At 43.0% G+C, this 23,002-nt stretch overlaps 1 protein-coding gene across 3 annotated transcripts; it reads right to left on the bottom strand.

Annotated features, from left to right (window-relative positions):
• Positions 1 to 3,215: 3,215 nt before the first annotated feature.
• LOC112554585 (solute carrier organic anion transporter family member 2A1-like) lies at positions 3,216 to 22,751 on the bottom strand. Of its 3 annotated transcripts, XM_025222429.1 has the most exons (13): positions 22,569 to 22,751; positions 22,217 to 22,443; positions 21,452 to 21,667; positions 20,785 to 21,040; positions 18,603 to 18,689; positions 17,337 to 17,540; positions 16,585 to 16,788; positions 15,713 to 15,877; positions 13,229 to 13,415; positions 9,185 to 9,314; positions 7,624 to 7,781; positions 5,861 to 5,925; positions 3,216 to 5,016 (listed from the first exon to the last, which is right to left on the bottom strand). In XM_025222429.1, exons 1-13 carry the CDS (start codon positions 22,717 to 22,719, stop codon positions 4,703 to 4,705), a joined length of 2,364 nt encoding a protein of 787 aa, XP_025078214.1. In that variant the 5' UTR covers positions 22,720 to 22,751; the 3' UTR covers positions 3,216 to 4,702. The 3 variants fall into 3 exon arrangements, with proteins under 3 accessions (XP_025078214.1, XP_025078215.1, XP_025078216.1); XM_025222430.1 differs by lacking the exon at positions 15,713 to 15,877; XM_025222431.1 differs by lacking the exons at positions 3,216 to 5,016; positions 5,861 to 5,925; positions 7,624 to 7,781 and adding an exon at positions 8,661 to 8,824.
• Between the last annotated feature and the right edge of the window lie 251 nt (positions 22,752 to 23,002).

Genomic DNA, 23,002 nt, shown 5'->3' with positions numbered 1-23,002 from the left:
AGATGTACACACATGGATACACATAGATGACACACATGTATACACACAGATGTACACACATGGATACACACAGATGTACACACATGTACACACAGATGCACACACACAGATGTACACACACACGTGCAACCAACATTATTGTCTGTGTGATGCCACAGGAAAGGAAAGGTGTGCATCCAAAGGTTGTCCCCAGCTGTCACAGTTCATTAAAAAACTGATCCATGCTGCACACGGTCCTTTCCACATGACAGGTCAGGCATAGAACCGATGTGACAGGTCACGGTCTTTGTTTGTTTGTTTGTTTGTTTGTTTGCTGCTCAGTGGGATGTCTGAAGAATGACTCACAAATCAACATGAGTTCACAAGCAGTGGTGAGAGAAGCAGCGAGTCCACAGACATCCTAGTGTCAAGACTTACATTCGGCATCCTACAGGAGTGGCCAGCCGGACACCTTCATGCATGGCTTAGTCTGTTAGTGGCTTAGTCTGTTAGTGGCTTAGTCTGTTAGTGGCTTAGTCTTTTAGTGGGTTAGTCTGTTAGTGGCTTAGTCTGTTAGTGACTTAGTCTGTTAGTGGGTTATTGGCTTAGTCTGTTAGTGGCTTAGTCTGTTAGTGGGTTATTGGCTTAGTCTGTTAGTGGCTTAGTCTGTTAGTGGCTTAGTCTGTTAGTGGGTTAGTGGCTTAGTCTGTTAGTGGGTTATTGGCTTAGTCTGTTAGTGGCTTAGTCTGTTAGTGGTTTAGTCTGTTAGTGGGTTAGTCTGTTAGTGGCTTAGTCTGTTAGTGGCTTAGTCAGTTAGTGGCTTAGTCTGTTAGTGGCTTAGTATTTTACTGGGTTAGTCTTTTAGTGGGTTAGTCTGTTAGTGGGTTAGTATTTTACTGGGTTAGTCTTTTAGTGGGTTAGTCTGTTAGTGGCTTAGTATTTTACTGGGTTAGTCTTTTAGTGGGTTAGTCTGTTAGTGGCTTAGTCTGTTAGTGGGTTAGTATGTTAGTGGCTTAGTCTGTTAGTGGCTTAGTGGCTTAGTCTGTTAGTGGCTTAGTCTACAAGCTCTGTAGACATGTTCTTGTGTGCTGTTTGCTCCCAATATGTAAAGAGTAAACAACATAAACACCCTTCATGTTGTGTGTCGTGACATAGCGGACACCTATCCCTGTCGGACATTGCTGTTTGCTACTGTTGAACTTGTAAAAAGTCAGTGACATGTTGAATGAATATGCCGCGGTATCCATGTTTATGGGTGTGTGTTTCTAAATGTTTATTGTGAGGTCTTGCGTGAGTGGTTGTGTATCAATTTTATTCTTGCTTTTAATTGCTCTATATTTTTTCTTATGTACACGTGTAATTCCTCTTGAAACGAGACTATGGCCTACTCACGAAACACGTTTACTTTTGAGTTCTTCTGGCGTGTAGCTCCTCCCACAACTGTCCTAGCGATTCTTGCAAGGACTGACAAGGAGTTGCTGCCAAAGTGAGGAGGAGAAGCTTGGGTGGGGCATCTCGCAGTCTGCCAGCAGCTGACCGTCAGAGACCACGTCTCCAGCTGATCACGTGGGACACAGACTAATCGTGGGAGGGTCGTTACTGCGTCGTCATGACTACACCGGCGGGGCTACCAGACCTAATATCAGCTGCTGGAGGTGCGGGGTGGGCAGGCTGATTGCCAACACCCGCAGGCTACCCGCCTCAAGTCGTCCGCCACCGGCAGGTCTTCACCACCCACGCGCCTACGTCAGCACGTGCCGCCTGTGTTTATGTCTACACCTGTACTGATACACAACGCAGCTTTACGACACAGTTAGTAAACCTTTCTGAAGCCCGAAGGGGATGCAGCCTCAAGAGAGATGAGCACCACTTACCTGGACAGCAACCTCAACACAGCCAACATCAATGTGAAGGTCAACAACAGGGTCAAAGCAAGTGCTGCCTGTGGCCTGGAGCTTGGTGGTCTCAACCTTATCACCAAGCTGACAGTCTTCCACACCATGCTCTACATCGGTGAGACCTGCACCACCTACACCAGTCACACCTGCACCACCTACACCAGTCACACCTACACCAGTCGCACCTGCACCACCTACACCAGTCACACCTACACCAGTCACACCTGCGCCCCCTACACCAGTCACACCTGCACCACCTACACCAGTCACACCTGCACCCCCTACACCAGTCACACCTGCACCTCCTACACCAGTCACACCTGCACCACCTACACCAGTCACACCTCCACCCCCTACACCAGTGACACCTGCACCCCCTACACCAGTCACACCTGCACCACCTACACCAGTCACACCTGCACCACCTACACCAGTCACACCTGCACCACCTACACCAGTCACACTCTAATCATTGTAGACCTAACTATCTGTAATTACACAAGCATTTAAATATGTGATAATATTTCGATTTGGAGTGACTGATTTGGCAAGCCATTTCTAAGGATGCAGGAAGCACTCGATAGAGAATCTTACCTACCTACTATAGGGAAATGCTAGGAAAGATGACGTCACCTTTGTACTGCTCTGTCTGCTCCTAGGCAGTCTAACCCTGAGATGTAGTGGGTGATCGCGAATAGCTATAAAATCAAACCCTCTTCCGACTCTGGCCACTTGTATGTGCGAACAGTGAAGCTGTGGCTGCACATTGTCAGTGGTGTCATACACCTGTATAATGTACACACATGGGTAGCCACTGACTAGTCTCATTCAATCTCACTCTAAGTCTGACTAATCCTTTGCTGACGACACTCAGCTGTACACCAGCTGTTCTCCTTACCCACACACTGCTATCCACAGCATCCACAGCATCCACAAAATCCACCGCTGTGTTTCAGATGTAAGACTGTGGATGACCCACAAGTTAAAACTAAATACCGAGAAAAAAACAGAAACTTTAGTTTTTACAAAGAGGAGAGCCAGAGTCTACCCTTCACTGCCTGTCTGTGTTCGGGTAGTCGATGTCGATGTTCTTTTTGTTACTTGGACACGTGACGTAGGTTACAAAATCACGTGACGTAGGTACAGAATGCCTTCTGACATCTCTCTTGATGAACAAGTTTCTCACATCTGTCGTGCTGCTTGCTATGAGGTCCGGAAGATCAGCTTCATTCGCCATCCACTGGCATCTCAACCACCAAACATCTCATTGGTTCTGTCTACACAAGACTCTACTTGCGTCTGCAGTACTCCATCCACAAACTTCAAAAAGTCCACAACTCGAAAAATGTACGCCTTTATATATATTACAAATTATTGATTTGATCTAATAAATTTATTGATTTAAATTAAACATTGTTTATTCAGTTAAAAATTGTTAAATTTAAAAATGTATTAACAGTAGGACATCTGGATATTTGCCACTTGCTACTTTACAGGGATTGTAAATGCAAACTAAAACTGCTTACAATGGCGTACAGAGCAGGATACATTTGAATCTCGTCTATTTATAGGTGTGTTCATGTGGAAAAAGGTTTTTAGTAGAATGTTGTGTTTTATAACAGAAATTACACGGGACACTTTTTTTGCTTCCACGAAGTCTCATTGTCCGTCACGTGACCCTATGACGTGCTGTTTCCATAGTGACAACCACGCCTCGAGAATGTGCTGCAGACGACTGCCACGAAAAGATGGAAAAGATTAAAATTGTCTTGTCATCAGTTTCGACAGACAGAGCTTACACACAGAGTGCGTCATAGAGTAAAATGACGTCAAACCTTCGCAATGACGTCAGACCTCAGAAGAAGAACGTGTCAGCTCGCCATGTCAATGCCTGTAGACCAGTGGCCTTGACATCGCTGGTCATGAAAGTATCTGAGACAATCATCAGGCATTGACTCTTCAAGCCACTAACAATTGTCTTCATTCCTCACAATTTGCATTGATGACGCTAACCTGTTCCTCCTCCACACTTTACTCAACCACCTGGAGAATGCTCACATCCATGCTCGACTGTTGTTTGCTGATTTCTCGTCGGCCTTCAACACCATTCAGCCACATATCCTGGCTACAAGACTGCTACACGAGTTTTCCCTGGAACATCAGCTGGTGTCATGGATCTTTCACTTGTATTAATATCAATCTTGTTATCAGTAATTACAACAACGTGGTGATTAAGTCGGAAAAAGTGTCATTGACTCGATGTCACTGGATTTGTTCAATGTTTATAAACATCGGCAACCGACATAGTGCTAATAAGTGTAATTAAGTGAGAAACGAATCCTTTATTTCTCCTGTGTTGCTCTCGTGCTCTGTCATTGTTACTAAATATAGTTTGAAACGTTTGACCGTCGCCACAGCCTTATCACAAGCCTTGAGATCCCTTTAAGCCTTATTCCCAATTTGTGTTGCTTCCCTGATATGTCCTCCCTGTCCAGGAGGCTGGTCACAACAGTGAAAGTGTCAGTGCTAATGACATGACATGTAGAGAAAGTACAGAGCCCTCACAGAGCTCTATGGTAAATTGTTAACAGTCTCAATTAATTCCTCCTTCACCAAGTTGTTCTAATTACTGATAACAAGATTGGTATTTATAGAATGACCTCTTACACGTTGCTACAGCTGAGGTCATCAGATGTTTATTACATGAGTTAATCAGTGTCACAGTGCTGTCATCGCGATATCAGTGGAGTCATCTGTTTATTAGGTTAGCAAGATGTCATCTGACATCAACAGGCTTGTTCATGTTCTGGGAGTAAAGGTCAGCATTACAGCTGGGTCATCTCTACATCTGTAACATCATCGCCATCGTCTTTCTTTGCTTTTCTCACGCTGTCCGAAATGCCATCGTCTACAGTGTCCTCTGTTCTGTGGGTGCGTACCTGCCAGGTGAGGATCAGTAGAGCAGCTGCCAGCAGCGCGTTGCCCAGGAGACTGGCGCCCACCTGCAGCCCGATGTAGCGCCGCCGTAAGGTGGTGACGTCATACACGTCACATGACCCCGCCCTGCCACACTCCTTCTTCCACAGGCGACACGTGGCGTCTATGACGGCGCCGAACACGATTGGTGCCGGTACGATGCCTGCGTGCACACACACAAACCCATGCACACACACACACACACAAACATATGCACACACACACACACACACAAACCCATGCACACACACACACAAACCCATGCACACACACAAGCACATTCACAAAAACACTCACATACGCACATAAACATGCACACACACACACACACACACACACACACACACACACACACACACACACGTACGCACGCACACATACATACATATTCACATACACACATACACACAAACACACACATTCACACACACACACACACACGCCCACACACATACACATATCAAGTGCATGAGTACATCAAGTGTATCAAGTGTATGAGTACATCAACTGTATGAGTACATGCATATCAAGTGCATGAGTACATGTATACAACTGTATGAGTACATCAAGTGCATGAGTACAGGTATACAACTGTATGGGTACATGCACATCAAGTGTATGAGTACATCAAATGTATGAGTACATGTACATCAAGTGTATGAGTACATCAAGTGTATGAGTACATCACATGTATGAGTACATGTATACAACTGTATGAGTACATCAAGTGAATGAGTACAGGTATACAACTGTATGAGTACATCAAGTGTATGAGTACATGTATACAACTGTATGAGTACATATACATCAAGTGTATGAGTACATGTATACAACTGTATGAGTACATGTATACAACTGTATGAGTACATCAAGTGCATGAGTACATGTATACAACTGTATGAGTACATCAAGTGTATGAGTACATGTACATCAAGTGTACATCCAGACTAATGTCAGCGTCTGTACGTACCTGTTACACACCTGACAGACACCTGTGACGTACTCACCTACTAGAGATATGACAAAGGCCAGCAGCCCCAGGGCGAGGGTCTTGTCAGCCTCGGCCACCGACCTGCAGCAGAACCAAAACTACTTTCGTTATTCGTCCCTCGGGCTGTCCGTCCGTCCGCTCGTTTATTCATCCCTTCGTTCGACCTTGAGACGTGTAAGGTCTGTGTTGGAGCTTTGAGTTTTAGGAGACAGTAGCTTGTATTTGAGCTCCTCTAGGAGACAGCAGCTTGTACTTGAGCAACTCTAGGAGACAGCAGCTTGTACTTGAGTAAGTCTAGGAGACAGCAGCTTGTACTTGAGCAAATCTAGGAGACAGCAGCTTGTACTTGAGCAAGTCTAGGAGACAGCAGCTTGTACTTGAGCAACTCTAGGAGACAGCAGCTTGTACTTGAGCAAGTCTAGGAGACAGCAGCTTGTACTTGAGCAACTCTAGGAGACAGCAGCTTGTACTTGAGCAAGTCTAGGAGACAGCAGCTTGTACTTGAGCAACTCTAGGAGACAGCAGCTTGTACTTGAGCAAGTCTAGGAGACAGTAGCTTGTACTTGAGCTCCTCTAGGAGACAGCAGCTTGTACTTGAGCAACTCTAGGAGACAGCAGCTTGTACTTGAGCAAGTCTAGGAGACAGCAGCTTGTACTTGAGCAACTCTAGGAGACAGCAGCTTGTACTTGAGCAAGTCTAGGAGACAGCAGCTTGTACTTAAGCTCCTCTAGGAGACAGCAAGTTGTACTTGAGCTCCTCTAGGAGACAGCAGCTTGTACTTGAGCAAGTCTAGGAGACAGCAGCTTGTACTTGAGCAAGTCTAGGAGACAGCAGCTTGTACTTGAGCAACTCTAGGAGACAGCAGCTTGTACTTGAGCTCCTTTAGGAGACAGCAGCTTGTACTTGAGCAAGTCTAGGAGACAGCAGCTTGTACTTGAGCTCCTCTATGAGACAGCAGCTTGTACTTGAACAAGTCTAGGAGACAGCAGCTTGTACTTGAGCTCCTATAGGAGACAGCAGCTTGTACTTGAGCTCCTCTATGAGACAGCAGCTTGTACTTGAACAAGTCTAGGAGACAGCAGCTTGTACTTGAGCAACTCTAGGAGACAGCAGCTTGTACTTGAACAAGTCTAGGAGACAGCAGCTTGTACTTGAGCAACTCTAGGAGACAGCAGCTTGTACTTGAACAAGTCTAGGAGACAGCAGCTTGTACTTGAGCTCCTATAGGAGACAGCAGCTTGTACTTGAGCAAGTCTGCACTCCTGCTTCCAAAGTATTTTTGGGTTTGCCCTGTTTCTTATGAATTAACAAGAGAGTGATGCTTTCAGACGGATTGCACTAGGACAGTCTCATGCTGCGTCCTCTGAACTTTAATTATAATTTATAATTTTGATTTGTCTTACTGTTTAATTTTCTGTTAATTCTTCAAATGGTGTCTCCCTCAGTATTAATCTGAAGGTGAAGGTTGAACGGCTCTTTTATATATATGGCAAAATATTTATATTGTGATTGAAGTTGATGTCGCTTTTATATATAAATGGCATTAATATAAGGACAGGAGAGTGCAACCTTGGGATTATTTTAGAAAAAGTTCATTGTAAAGGTGTAGACGAGCAACTTCACTCGGCTACAGGTGTCAATGCTGAGCAATCCATGACTGACAGTGAGTGAAGGAACAGAGGCACATTCCTGTTTACACTGATATACAGTAAGAGATAGTCCTCATCAGGGGGAGGACTAACCCTCACGACAGTGAGCTAGCAAGGGGAGGTACCTACCTGAGGACTGTGACGTATATTGGGGTGACACAGGCGGAGCTCAAGCCGATGGCCAGGGCCTGTGTGACGATGAAGGGTATCATCAGGTGACAGGTGTAGGAGCACATGCCCACAGTCACAGTCTGGTTTCGTGCCAACATACACCCCACGTAGGTCTTCTGTAGATGACATGGCCACCCCACCTCATTAACATCATTTCTCTTCCTACAGGTGCGCACTCAGTGTCACATACACACAGCATACACACGTGTATATATATTGTACTTATATCAGGGTTCACACAGGTCTGACAGCACTGAGAATGAGGATCTTGTAAGAACCTTTTAAAGACCTGGAACCCTACTCTAAGGACTCTTCCAGGAAATTTTTATAACTAACAAAACTAACTCGTCTGTCATTCAGTTTACTTTATTTATTAGATTTATAGATTATAAACAGAAGAGATAAAATTTTCAGTTTAGGGCTGAAGAAGTAAGTTTCAGCTCTACTGTGTCCCCCATTTCTTACATGTTTTTCTGTTTTCATATTAACATTTTAAACTAGCTTCACTTCTAGATGCTATATTCAAAGATACTTTGCGAATTCTAAATTATTACAATTTGAGTAAGTAAAATGATATTTGCGACTGTAGATGATGCTAATACTGACTAGAATGGCAGCAAACAGTATAAAGCTATGCACCTCTGCCTAGCTGTCTCCTACAGTAGCCCCGTGAGGGTCTGAGTTCCTGTCCTGTCCTCTGTCGTCACTACCAGTGGTTTGACCTGTCAACCCCTCATCCACCCAGTCGTCGGTGCGAGCTTTCGATGGGGAACTTCAAAGCCTTTGGTAGACCCAACCTCATGACATTTGTAGTTTGGCCGGTGACAACTAACAGTCACAAATGAGTTTAAAACTTGCAATACAAATAACTAGGATTGTTTGAACTGTCTTCCTGTCGTTCTTGTTTATTCTCACCATCTTCATTTCCTCATGCTTCATATAATTTCACGGTTCTCCCCGCCCAGACATTTTTATTTTCCGCTGCAGGTTGGACTTTTTTCAAGATGCAGGTCTTGCATTCATTTTTAGTGTGGCAGGAAAGAATAGTTTAACCCGGGGTGGGAGGTACTGAGTACAGGTGGCGCCGGTTACAGTTGTAGCTATGTGTGGCTAATTGTTTCAGTCTGGTTCCCTACATCTTCCCCAGTCGGACCCAGTCCTGAAAGCGAGACGGTAGACGTTTACCTTAAAAACAGCAATAGTCATGTCTTCTGACAGGACCCTGGCGATATTTGAACAGAAGGGTGAGAATACTGTGAACACACTTTCTACTAGATAATAAGCACCTCTCTCTTTTTGTAAGGATGCGACTGCAAGTTATCAAGACCTATTGGCTAAAAATAAGCAACTGTAAGGCTTTGGTTTGTCCACCACCTGATCTACAAACATACGCACCTACAAGAACCTACGTACCATATATACATATATACATGTGAAGCTTTCAAGCAACAGCTGACAAGCGTGTACCTGAGAGCACCAGCGGAAACACAGAGGTCAAAGGACAAACAGTATCACTCACTGAAAAGCTGTCGCTGGCGTTGCACGCGGCGTGACACGGGGACACGAAGGTCTGCTCCCCGTCACACACTGGACTGAAGACCTGGGAGTCACAGTAACAGACGTTCAGGCCATCGTCAAATCTCACCTCACTGAAACATCACACAGGTGACCACATCACATCGCTACACCTTACATCACACAGATACATCACACAGATACATCACTGCTACATCACACAAAGCACCCCGTAGTTATGCTCCTAGACCAGTGGTTTTTAACGGGGTTCGATGGAACCCTCAGGGGTTCGGCGGAGCCTCCGCCACGGAGGTCAAGACACACGCAATTCGTGATGACACTAAAGAAGGATTCGGTGAATGTGCAGATGAAACTTGTGGGTTCGGTACCTCAAACAAGGTTAAGAACCACTGGTCTAGACGATTACACTGTAACACATTACATCCTCACATAGCCGCACCCTACAGCATCACACTTATCTCACTAAAACATTACTTTGTTATGTCGGTAAAGCATCTTGCATCATAGCAGCAGGCAGTTTCTAGTGAACTTGGTGGCTTTTTAATTGCGTGATGTGGGTATGTGTGTATGTGTGTATGTGTGTATGTGTGTATGTGTGTATGTGTGTATGTGTGTATGTGGGTATGTGGGTATGTGTGTATGTGTGTGTATATGTGTGTATGTGTGTATGTGTGTATGTGTGTATGTGTGTATGTGGGTATGTGGGTATGTGTGTATGTGTGTGTGTGTATATGTGTATATGTGGGTATGTGGGTATGTGTGTATGTGTGTATGTGTGTATGTGTGTATGTGGGTATGTGGGTATGTGGGTATGTGGGTATGTGTGTATGTGTGTATGTGTGTGTATATGTGTATATGTGGGTATGTGGGTATGTGTGTATGTGTGTATCTGTGTATGTGTGTATGTGTGTATGTGGGTATGTGGGTATGTGTGTATGTGTGTATGTGTGTATGTGTGTATGTGGGTATGTGGGTATGTGTGCTTTGTGGGAGAGCGCATTGCTGCTATCTTTTCTATGTTCTGTACCAGTGAGAATTTCATGTTGACAATTTTCAGCTCCATTCGCTATACTCTCTCCATCTCCATCACCAAAACTCTCATCTGCTTATTTGTTCTGTCTAAAACTCAACTGCGGCAACTCTCTTCTTGCTGACTGTCCACAGAGCCTCATCCACAAGCTTCAGAAAGTCCACTCGGACTAGAAGGCTACATTCACAGTGAAGCCACTCCACCAAAGACTGACAGTGCCATAAGCAACATCTACTAACTCTCAACTACTTTGTACATCAGAACTTTGTGGACACACGGAGATTTCGTGCAATGGCCAGGCTGCAGACGCCACGTGTACTGATGGCGATGTTTACCTGGACACACAATAATCTTGTTTTTGAGATCAGCGTTTGTTATTATTGTGTTTGTACAGTTTGTACAGCACTTTGAGCCTGCCTTTGATGGTTCTGTCAATTGCTATATAAATCAAATTTTATGATCATTATTAATTAATGTAATTAATCACCATGGATACCAGATAGTATTAGCGACGCTAGAAAGCTACCCTAGCAACTCAGCTACTAGACTTTCTGATTGGTCGGCACTCGGGAAGTGTAGCCAGGTCGGGTGGATAGCGACCTCCCGAGTAAACACCTGCATTGAGAGGCAAGCTGTGTGAGTCCAGGGACTACTGTGGAATGACAACGACAACGACAACGACAACAACAATGACAGGGACAGTGAGCCCAGGGCTGACCGACAGACAGGTAGCTGAGGAGATGTCGCCTGCCTCCAGTAGCTCTGTGGTCGGGTGTGATGCGGTGTACAAACAACTAAACCGTTGAACACGTCAGACAACACCGGGGCAGTGCATGAAAGTGCATGTGGGGATGAATAGGGCTCAGCATTGAAGGACAAGCAGTGATTGTAGCTGGTAAGGGTCATCAACGGTGATGTTCGACTTGACGACCGAGTGTATGCACGAACGTGACGAGTGATTTCTTGATGTCCGACTTGGGAGGTTCTGTGCAGTGCATCGCAAAGTGAGGGACAGACTACAGTGGTTGTTGGTCTGTCGGTCTGTCTGTCTGTCTGTCTGTCTGTCTGTCTGTCCTCTACACTTCACACCGAGTCATCGCAGGGGAGGCCTGTGAGGTTATCGTGTTACTTCTGCATTTTATCCTATCATCGTGTTATCGCTATCGTCACCACACGTCACATCAGGACAGCGGTCCCCGTAGCAACAACCTGGAGGGCGACGGGCTGATTGCGTGACACGTGACACGTGACAGTAACGCGAAGTCTTCTTAATTCGCGTCACCCACCACGTGACACTGCGGCACAACTCACATCTTCATTTATTGTCCGTTATTACGACAGTTCTCTCTCCTTTTCTTCCTTTTTTTTTCTTTTTTTTTGACATTAACTGTTGGTCGGTCCTTTTGTTTCCAAAAAAAAAAATGGTAGAGGAGTGCAGCGCGGCGTGATGACATGTAGATGTCCTTGCACGTCTGGCACACAATCATATGAACACTGATGACAGCTCGAATGTCAGCATCCCTCGCATCCATCCCATAGACTGACTGTCATGCCTCACTCACTGGTCCTAACACAGTGTTTGACTCCCCGAGAGTGACAAGGTGTCTGAGTGATGAAGGACTGAGGGACAAGGTGCTGGACCTCATGTGAGAGGAGTACACCTTTCCTGCAGCACATTGTCAGTGATGCTCCCACGTGACACAGTTTGTATCACATGTTACAGGGAGGCCTGGACATTACTCAGCTTTGCTGACTTCTATTTCTGGAAAACGATCATCGTTGGCAGTGAGTCGAAGTGCTTCTGTAGAAAGTGGCAATGATGCACAATTAGCACAATTAGCACAAGTAGCACGATCAGCACAATCAGCACAACCAACACAATTAGCACAATCAGCACAATTAGCACAAGTAGCACAAGTAGCCAATGTACTCCAACTGGTCCTGTCCACAGTGAGTCCTTCAGTTGGACCGATCAGTGTTTTGTGGAGGTGGCGGAGTGGAAGCTCGCTCAAGTGTGAAGAGCAAACAAACCAGAGCGTGAGACTACTCACTACATCGTTGTACAACTACTTCACAGCTTTACTATCATTCTATTCGTCCACAGGGCATGTATGGCACTGTTCTGCTCTGTCACTTGGTATCTCACTATATCGCTAGTCAATAGTGCGATAATATACCAGATATTATACACTAGTAAGACTGTATCAATAGTCACTGTATCGCTAGTCATTGTATCACCAGTCACTAGTACAACTGTATCACTAGTCACTGTATCGCTAGTCACTAGTAAGACTATATCATTAGTCACTGTCACCTGTCACTAGTCATTAGTACGACTGTATCATTAGTCACTGTATCACTAGTCACTGTATCGCTAGTCACTAGTAAGACTATATCATTAGTCACTGTCACCTGTCACTAGTCACTAGTACGACTGTATCACTAGTAAGACTGTATCTCTAGTCACTGTATCGCTAGTCATTGTATCACCAGTCACTAGTACAACTGTATCTCTAGTCACTGTATTACAAATAATGTCATCAATAAACATCTACAACAAACAAGTATCTGTTCAGAAAATGAAAGGAATATGTTTTAAGTACAAAATATTTCAAGTCAAACAGATCAACATGGTGACAGAAGGACGTTTGTTGGTGACATGTGCAGGTGTCCTGCTCATCACACAGCAAAATATTTGCTAATATTTGAAATCAGGAAAGTGAATTGTACAAAACCACAAATGTGCCTGGACATCGCTGACATGGCTGACATGGCTACACGCTACATACTACACGCGACACGCTACCAGGTACATTTGTAAACTATGGCAACTCATTTTGTTGTTGAATAATCGTTTGATATCTATTTCCTTCATTCACATACTGTTAATGCCTCATCTAGTTTGAAGTAATCACTGCCAGCTCGTCCTCGCTAATTGACATGCTACTTGCAGACTGCACGTGCAGCATAATTAATAAACATTGCTGTTACACTCACCTCATACCTAGTCCTGTCATCGGCTGGTTATCACAACCCAAGACGATGGTGATGATCGTCAAGATGATGGACACAGAGTCTAAGGCCAGAACAAAGCGCAGCGACCGCCGTCTGGTCAGCTTCATGCGAGAAGCCATCAGTCCTCCGGCGTACGTCCCCACACCTCCCAGCACGAGGCTGGTCAGTCCTGCACAGGTGAGACGTACAATATCATACAATAACACAATATCATACAATAAAATATAATAAAATGTCATACAATATAATACAAAAACAATACAATAATACAATATAATACAATGTAACATAATACAATAACACAATATAATACAATATAGTACAATAACATAATAGACTAACATAATACAATATAATAATACAATAACACAATACAATAATACAATAATACAATAACACAATACAATGCAACAATACAATACAAAAATACAACATAATACAATAACATAATACAACAAAACAATACAATACAACAATACAACATAATACAATAACACAATACAATGATACAACATAATACAACAACACACTATAATACAACATAATATATTACAAAACAATATAATAACACAATCATACATTATAATATAATACAAAAACAAATACAATATAATACAATAACACAATAATACAATACAATAATACAATATAATACAATGTAACATAATACAATAACACAATATAATACAATATAGTACAATAACATAATAGACTAACATAATACAATATAATAATAAAATAACACAATACAATGCAACAATACAATACAAAAATACAACATAATACAATAACATAATACAACAAAACAATACAATACAACAATACAACATAATACAATAACACAATACAATGATACAACATAATACAACAACACACTATAATACAACATAATATATTACAAAACAATATAATAACACAATCATACATTATAATACAATACAATAACAAATACAATATAATACAATAACACAATACAATAATACAATACAATAATACAATATAATACAATGTAACACAATACAATAACACAATATAATACAATATAGTACAATAACATAATAGACTAACATAATACAATATAATAATACAATAACACAATACAATAATACAATAATACAATAACACAATACAATGCAACAATACAATACAATAATACAATAATACAATAACACAATACAATGCAACAATACAATACAAAAATACAACATAATACAGTAACACAATACAATACAACAACACAACATAATACAATAACACAATACAATGATACAACATAATATAACAACACACTATAATACAACATAATATATTACAAAACAATATAATAACACAATCATACCTTATAATATAATACAATAACAAATACAATATAATACAGTAACACAATACAATAATATAACATAATACAACAACACAATATAATACAGCAATACAATATAGTAAAATACAATATAATACAATATAACACAATCATACAATAATACAACATAATACAATAACACAATACAATACAACAATACAATATAGTACAATAACACAATACAATACAACAATACAATATAATCCAATAGCACAATATAATACAATATAATACAACAATACAACATAATACAATAACACAATATAATACAATATAATACAACACAATATAATACAATATAACACAATAACACACAATCATACAATAATACAACATAATACAGTAACACAATACAACAACACAATATAATACAATAACACAATACAATGATACAATATAATATAATACAACAACACAATATAACACAATAACACAATATAATACAATATAACACCATAACACAAATCATACAATAATACAACATAATACAACAACACAATATAACACAATAACACAATATAATACAATATAACACAATACAACAACACAATATAATACAACACAATATAATACAATATAACTCAATAACACACAATCATACAATATTAGTCCGCCCAGTACTACAGGACTCTTTGCTACCTAATTACAGCTAAACTACTTCATGTCACTGTGTGCTGTCAAGTGTTATCAAGGCAAGATTATACGTTACACACTGACATGAGATAGATAGATACATGAGACAGAGGTCAAGCTACTTCCTCTTGGACCGTGACAGAGAACTGGGGTCAAGGAGGGGTCACACCGTGATCTTTTATATGGCTTACAAACTCCATGTCATCAAACACAAACTGAATGGGTCTTCCAAACACTTCTGGACCTCAATGGTGGTGGTGGTGATGGTGATCATGGTGATTATAAAAAGGACCGTCATTCTTTATCATTTGTAATCAGCATGTCACGTGTTCTAGGAGATCCTATTGCCTGTGAAGAACACGTCACCGTTCCTGTGATCTTGTCTTAGTGACGTACAGTGAACACGAAGCATGTCACAGTGTCTGTTGTTCGTAAAACCAGCAGAAAAAGATCGGATGGTAAAAATCACTGACCAAAGATAAAGCTGCTGGTGGAGGAAGTCAGATGGAACTGATGTTCGGCAAACTTGATGAGGAACGACGTGAAGCCGACGATGCCGAAGAGCTTGGCGCCCACCCCCAGCAGCACCACCATGAAGACCGGCTGCCGCAGCAGGCGAAGCACAGACAAGGGCAGGTCTGGCACCACAGCAGTGATCACGTGACACATTAGCACAGTGCACCCCGGTTAGACAACATGTCTGACCACAGACCATTGGCAACAGCGCGTGTGTTGTGTTAATATGTGTACGAACCGAATAACCTGTATGAGTCTGTATATGTGCGCACTGGATATACTGTATATGTATTTATGGAGTGTGTTGTGCGCATATAGATACTGTATATATATTTATGGACTTTGTTGTACGCATATACACGTATTAGATAGTGTAAATGTATTTATGGAGTGTGTTGTACTAGTATTAGATACACGTATTAGATAGTGTATATGTATTTATGGACTGTGTTGCACGCATATAGATACTGTATATGTATTTATGGAGTGTGTTGTGCGCATATACACGTATTAGATACGTATATGTATTTATGGAGTGTGTTGTACTAGTATTAGATACACGTATTAGATAGTGTATATGTATTTATGGACTGTGTTGTACGCATATATACGTATTAGATATTATATATAAGGCTTGTCATACTCGTAATATATATATATACGCATTATATATATATACGCATATATACGTATTATACGTTGGACCACTGTACAAATATAGAACACAACTAAGGCAGCACGTGGTCATCAGGAGGAGAGTTATCTGACGATCTGTGCGACACACAGCGTCTGTCGTTGACCTCGTGACACCCAGCTACTAACAACTGACCTTTGGCCATGGCTTGGAAACCTCGTCTTTCCACTTTCAGGGGGGATGCTTTGTGTTTGACTCCAGTTGTTGCCATGGAGATTTTGTTATTTTCTCCACAGGCGTAGTCCTTTGATTTCTCTGAGCAGACGACTCTTGCAGCGTCACTGTGAGGCGACGCACTTCTGTCGTCTGCTGCAGATGTCGGTACCGCATCTTGCTGTGCTGCAAGACAGAGATGGTCATCCTGACTGGATGTCACTTGCGGACTGAAACTCACCTGTCTGTGACATCTTGTAAAGTGATGTCACTTGCAGGCTAGGCTGTGTAGTCAAACTCGCTGGTCTGTAACATGTTACACATCACATCTCAGTGTAACAGACAACTATTGTAACCTTGTTTGTAGACAAACCAACTTACAGGTGGGTTGACCCTGTAGTAGTGCTAACTGCTAAGTGCTTTGACAAAACCGTTTTGACAACGGACATTCCAAAGCAGCCAACATCAAACTCCGACTGTTCATACACAAATGATGGCAACAAATAGCACGGAAAGGTTGTCAACAATACTGAGAGCTGCGAACTGGATACTTAGTTTAGTGAGAGCAGCACTAACAAAGTGCAATGTCTCCTACAGTCAGGCGGTGAGAAGTGACAGCATTTGAAGTGTGACAACAAAAGTGTGACAACAAAAGTGTGACAACAAAAGTGTGACAACAGGTGTAAATACAAACACTGACGTGTGCAGCAACTCACGGCACTGTCTTGTCTCACCTGTGTGTACACTGCAGTCTCCGCCACAGTTCTTATCGTCGTCCTCTGCCGGCTGCTGACCACAGTCCTCTCCACGTCCTCTTATCATGCGACGAGGGAAACAAACTAGAGGAATGGCTGTTGCCATGGCAATGAGTCCTGCTACCAGAAACCCCAGCCACCACGCCCCCACCCACCGCGGGTCGCTAGTCTTCAGATCTGTCTCTGGACACACACACCGTCAACACGAGGTTAGCCCTGTTAGCACTGTAGATAACGATCTTAGCATAGTACATAACAATGTTAGCACTGTATATAACGATGTTAGCTTAGTACATAACGATGTTAGCATAGTACATAACAATGTTAGCACTGTACATAACGCTGTTAGCATAGTACATAACAATGATAGCACTGTACATAACGCTGTTAGCATAGTAGATAACGATGTTAGCACTGTACATAACGCTGTTAGCAAAGTACATAACAATGTTAGCACTGTACATAACGATGTTAGCACAGTTCATAACGATGTTAGCACAGTACATAACGATGCTAGCACAGTACATAATTATGTTAGCACTGTACATAACGATGCTAGCACAGCGATGTTAGTAGAGTACACAACGACGTTAGCACTGTAGATAAACTATTTCAAACAGAAAGACGATTGGAGTAAGAAACCGTCTTGTTTATACATTAAGATAAACGGATACAAACAAACCAACATTCCAGACACCGAGCATGTGACTGCATAATTATTATATGATACAACTAGTGTGTGTGTGTGTGTGTTGTCATGTGCGAGCGTGTGTGAAAGAGGAAGTAACATGGGTTAGCTTCAGCAGCAGCACTTCGTGTAGAGGAAAAGTAGGAAATAACACATTTGATGAGTAGCTCGATGACAGTGAAAAGACCAATGACTGTGAAGCTTCAGATCTGATGGAGTGAACATCTAACTAACAACACAAAACCACAAAAACTCTTTTGACATTTAGATGCAAACGCTTATGTAACATCTACCACAAGCTATGTCAGTATTGTGTGCTGCTATGCTTAGAATTATATTTTAATATCGGTTTCTTGACACGTGTCCTCACTAATTCGCTGACGTGTGTTTGTTGTCTGTAAATATATTTTCCTATTTTCCTTCCTTCTCAAAGGCTATTCTAACCGACTTGATGGAGGATAACCTTCAGCGCTCCCACACAATACACCTGAACTCAACTCAGTCCCCGACTCAGCACAAACAAACAAACAAACAAACAAGCAAACAAACAAACTTACGTTTTAGATCGACTGGTAAGTTACCACAAATGGCTCCCAAGACAAATCCTGCGGCAGGTCCAAACAGCACAAAGGTCATGAGCATCCCTGGAAATCAAAATGATAAGGCTAGCACAGCTGCTACAGTAGATGGTTGCTACAGGTGTCAGGGCTATGGCTGTCAAAACCTGTGATAAGTGTCAGGGTCATGGCTAGACAAGTTGCTATAAGTGTCAGGGTCATGGCTAGACAAGCTGCGCCTCCCCTGTGGGTTCCAGCCCAGAGCTTGTCTTGTTGAATGGTTAGCTGACTTTGGCAAGGTGTGACCAATCCAGCTCCATTTCCGCTTCTTGATGTCTTGGCTGGCAGGCTTTTGGTTGGTTCTCTTTGTGAGATACATACAGCTTCAAATATCTCAAAATCTCCAATTTTCAGGTGGACAAATGAAAAGTTTAAGGGTTATCCAACTTCAAGCATCTGTACTTTCGAATCTATTGGACAAAGTCGGTTCACAGTTGAAACACTGAGAGAAAACACATGTATCTGTTAATCTAGGCCAGTGATGCCCAACCTTTTTCGGCCTGCGGGCCATATCCAGTTCGGACAGCCGTGTCGCGGGCCACTTCACCGCAAAAATACAAAAAAAATAGAGCAGATACCATTTTTATTAGAAACAAGTTGTACTTACCATTAATTATGTAGTAATTAGTGGGATATTTGAAGTTGTTTTCCTGAAACCAACTTCTGAATGTCCGGCCTCATCGTAGAGACACCAAGTCGGAGCACTGAATCGAAATGTTCGTCCATCGAAAAAAAGATTGAGAGACGCCCCTACGTGGGGATAAATACTTCTTCTTCCCTTTTTTTCGTTTTTTAAGGTCTTTTTTTATTACTAACATGCCGATTTCCTGTACTGTGGGCAGAAGTTTCGCGGGCCGGATGGCACCACGTCGCGGGCCGGATATGGCCCGCGGGCCGTAGGTTGTGCATCCCTGATCTAGGCTAATTTATATTACTTACATTTACACGTAGTAGAGGGGGGCGGTAGTGGTTCAAAATGAAGATATTAATATTTGCTCTGCACACTCAAGTCTTCCTAGTCAACCCAAACTGTTACTTGATGATGATGGGAGAAATACAAACAAGCGCAATTCCAGGTACAAAAAAAGTGAGTGCCCCCTACAATCTATGTGGGTAATGCAGTCACACCCTCCCCCTTTTGATGAATATGGGCGCTATTTTTCTTTCATTTTTATTTCTAAAACTGTAATAATTTTGTAAAAACTTAAATGTACAAAACCAAAACATTCTCACAACTCATTCCCACATCAGGACACAACAGTGTAGGGTCCTTAAGCTTCGGTCCAGTGATGCGCAGTTTGTTGACACTGTGGACAGCAGGGACCTGGACATGGCCTCTCATGCACGAGAGCAGTGTGGACCCCAATCACCGCGGATCAATGGCCCTACATTACACTGTAATTAGTTTTGTAATTTTGATATTTGAGGCGAAGGTTATGTTGCTGTAATCATCGCTGGAGGCTGGAGAAACAGATAAGTGCCATGCAAATACAAAGATATTTTCTCCTTTGTCTTTGTCAGACTTTGAAGGCCAAGTGTATGAATTATTCTTTAATTTTCTTCAAAATGTGATAATCGCTACATTTCATTCCTTGTGTCACAAACAATTTCAGCATTAGAGAGTGCCTTCATCCACTGCAACGTTCTGTCCAGGTTTTACACATGTAAGCTGGTGATGTGATAATAAAGCAGCCTACAGCTGCCCCACGACTCGCAGAAACGTCAAAAAATAAATATTTCACACGAGCATTCGTGCAGTGGGTGCTCAGATGACTGTTCACTAAGTACTTGTCTGTCTGTCTGTCTGTCTGTCTGTCTGTCTGTCTGTCTGTCTGTCTGTCTGTCTGTCTGTCTGTCTGTCTGTCTTCACATGACCTGCTGTAGCCGCCATTGTGACTGCAGCTCCTACCAACTGTTGCAATAAGGGTGGGTGTCTGTGGCCGTCAAGCGGGTGGCTGTCATGTACACGACACTGCCATGTCATAAGCCGCCCGAGTCAGCAGACAATGTCTCTAACCCTAGGGAAGGACAGGGTATAAGGGTATTACTACAGAGGCACGGCTTATGTAATGGGTCTTCATGTTTTGGTTCAGACAATGGACGTAAGGAAGTGACCTCTGACCTAAGTACATGGCTGTTTGGCTGCGTGCTGGCACATTGTTGTCGATGTAAGTCGTTCCCAGCGGACCACGCGTTGCCTTGGTGACACCCTGCAGACTCAGCATCATCCCCATGAGAACCACCACCAGCAGGTTGCTGCCCACTTCCTGTCCTGGGGCAGCCTGACACAGTTGCCTGGCAACCGCTTCGTTTGCTGTTACACACCAGTCGCTGTTGTTTATTGCGTGGCTACCAGTGCCGTTACCAACCCCAGTTGTCTGAAAATGAGAAAAGTGCCAAATGTAGGAAATCCTCCTCCTCCTCGTGGAATAAATGGAGTGCAAATTTTGTTTTATTTCATTCTAGAAAGGTCATTCATCTAAGGCCTGTCATACTCGTAATATGTTCTTGTCAACCTCGTTATGTTTCTGAGTTCGCAGTTGATAATGAACAAGACAAACGTAGCAAAGGTTTTCGTCTCAAGTGTCAAAGGACTGATGGAGTACTCTAATGTGCTCACCTCGTGTGTCACAGGGTTGATGGTGAATTGTAATGTTGTAATTAACTGTAATAGTGAGGACCGCAGGACTGATGGAGTACTCTAATGTGTTGAGGTGAGGTGCTAGAGGGTTGGTGTTCGTGTTCTCACGTGTGAATACATCACTGACGGAATAGGTTGAGCTCCCCACCTCAGAGTTCACGGGGCTGATGAAGTAGGTGGCGGCTATCAGCGCCGACGACAAGCCAAAGATGATGTAAGCGGCGCAGAGGAGTCTGGGAATGTGCGCGTGCTTGCCGAAGTGGCTGACCGCAAGGACCGTCACCAGGAACCCGATGTCGTTGGCTGATATCAGCGCCCCCACCTGAGTACTGCTCAGGCCAAAATGACGCTCAATGGATGTGACCTGTGTATCGACAGTCTCCAGTTATTTTTGTCACACTTTATAACTCAAACACACACAGTCATGGCGAATGGCTGTGTAGCGGCATAGTCACTAAGCCAGACTCACAACCTTTTACATATACGAACATGTACACAATGCAAAACATAGAGGATTTCCAACGCACACATAAACACACACACACACACACAAAAACACACACATAAACACACAAACACACACAAACATACACACACAAACACACATAAACACACACACACACACACACAAAAACACACACACAAACATACACACACAAACACTCACACACAAACATACACACAAGCGCACACACACACAAACACACACACACACACACAATCGCACACACAAACACACACACACACTCTTGGTTCCATCCGTCCATGGTTCCTCTGCTTTAAACTTGAGTTTGAAATAGTTTCTCCTTTAGCACGTGCCTCATGCCAGAGCCTTGCTCGTGAGGCCAGCATTGTGGGGTCTCTGTAACTGTGTAAAGTCAATAGCAGTTAACTTCCACCTAAATAAACTCACCTGCGACACCAGGTAGGGACCAACAGTGTGGCTACAAAATGCGGCGAGAGACAGATTGAGGGTGAAGCATGTCAGGCGGGTACAGTACAGTTGTCGGCCGCACGCCACCGCCTGCAGATTTGCATTGTTTCCACTTCCACCCGAAGAGCCCTGGCGAGACCCCGGCGCCACCCCACACATGGTCTTCCTGCTCGTCCTCTGGTTCGCTCCCAGCTCAGTTACGCGACCTACTGACACCACAGAAACCATGCTCAGACACCATAGAAACCATGTTCAGACACCATAGAAACCATGCTCAGACACCACAGAAACCATGCTCAGACACCACAGAAACCATGTTCAGACTCACGACCTGCTGAGCACCAAGGGAAATCACGGCATGTTTCCAAGACCGGGGTGTAGCAAGCACCCAGGACACCCGAGTGAAGCACTGAGCTAACAGGGGAATAGAGAATAACAGGACGACAGGGAGATAATTGTTCTGGAAACAAAGGGTTAACCATGTTCGTGGCTTTGCCGGGGGAAACATGGGAAAGATTATTTTATTACTGTTACTGTGTCATGTGATAACTAGAATAGGACTGTAGTGTCTGTTCTATCCACGAGACGAGCCTTCGCGCGAGCAAACTGACTGACAGTCGGTGGAATTGTCAGCCGCTGGCGGTGTGGACCTACAATCAAAAGACCGGCGACCGAGGATCGAGTACGTAAGAGCAGTCATCGCTTGAGGCGTGTGTCCGCTGGTCACAAGACCGCTTACGTCACGGCGGTCACTTGAAGTACAGT

The sequence above is a fragment of the Pomacea canaliculata genome, linkage group LG13 (assembly GCF_003073045.1).
Source record: "Pomacea canaliculata isolate SZHN2017 linkage group LG13, ASM307304v1, whole genome shotgun sequence".
NCBI classification, from domain to species: Eukaryota; Metazoa; Mollusca; class Gastropoda; order Architaenioglossa; family Ampullariidae; genus Pomacea; species Pomacea canaliculata.
The sequence above is the reverse complement of the archived record's forward strand: the minus strand, read 5'-3'. Positions and strand labels throughout refer to the sequence as shown.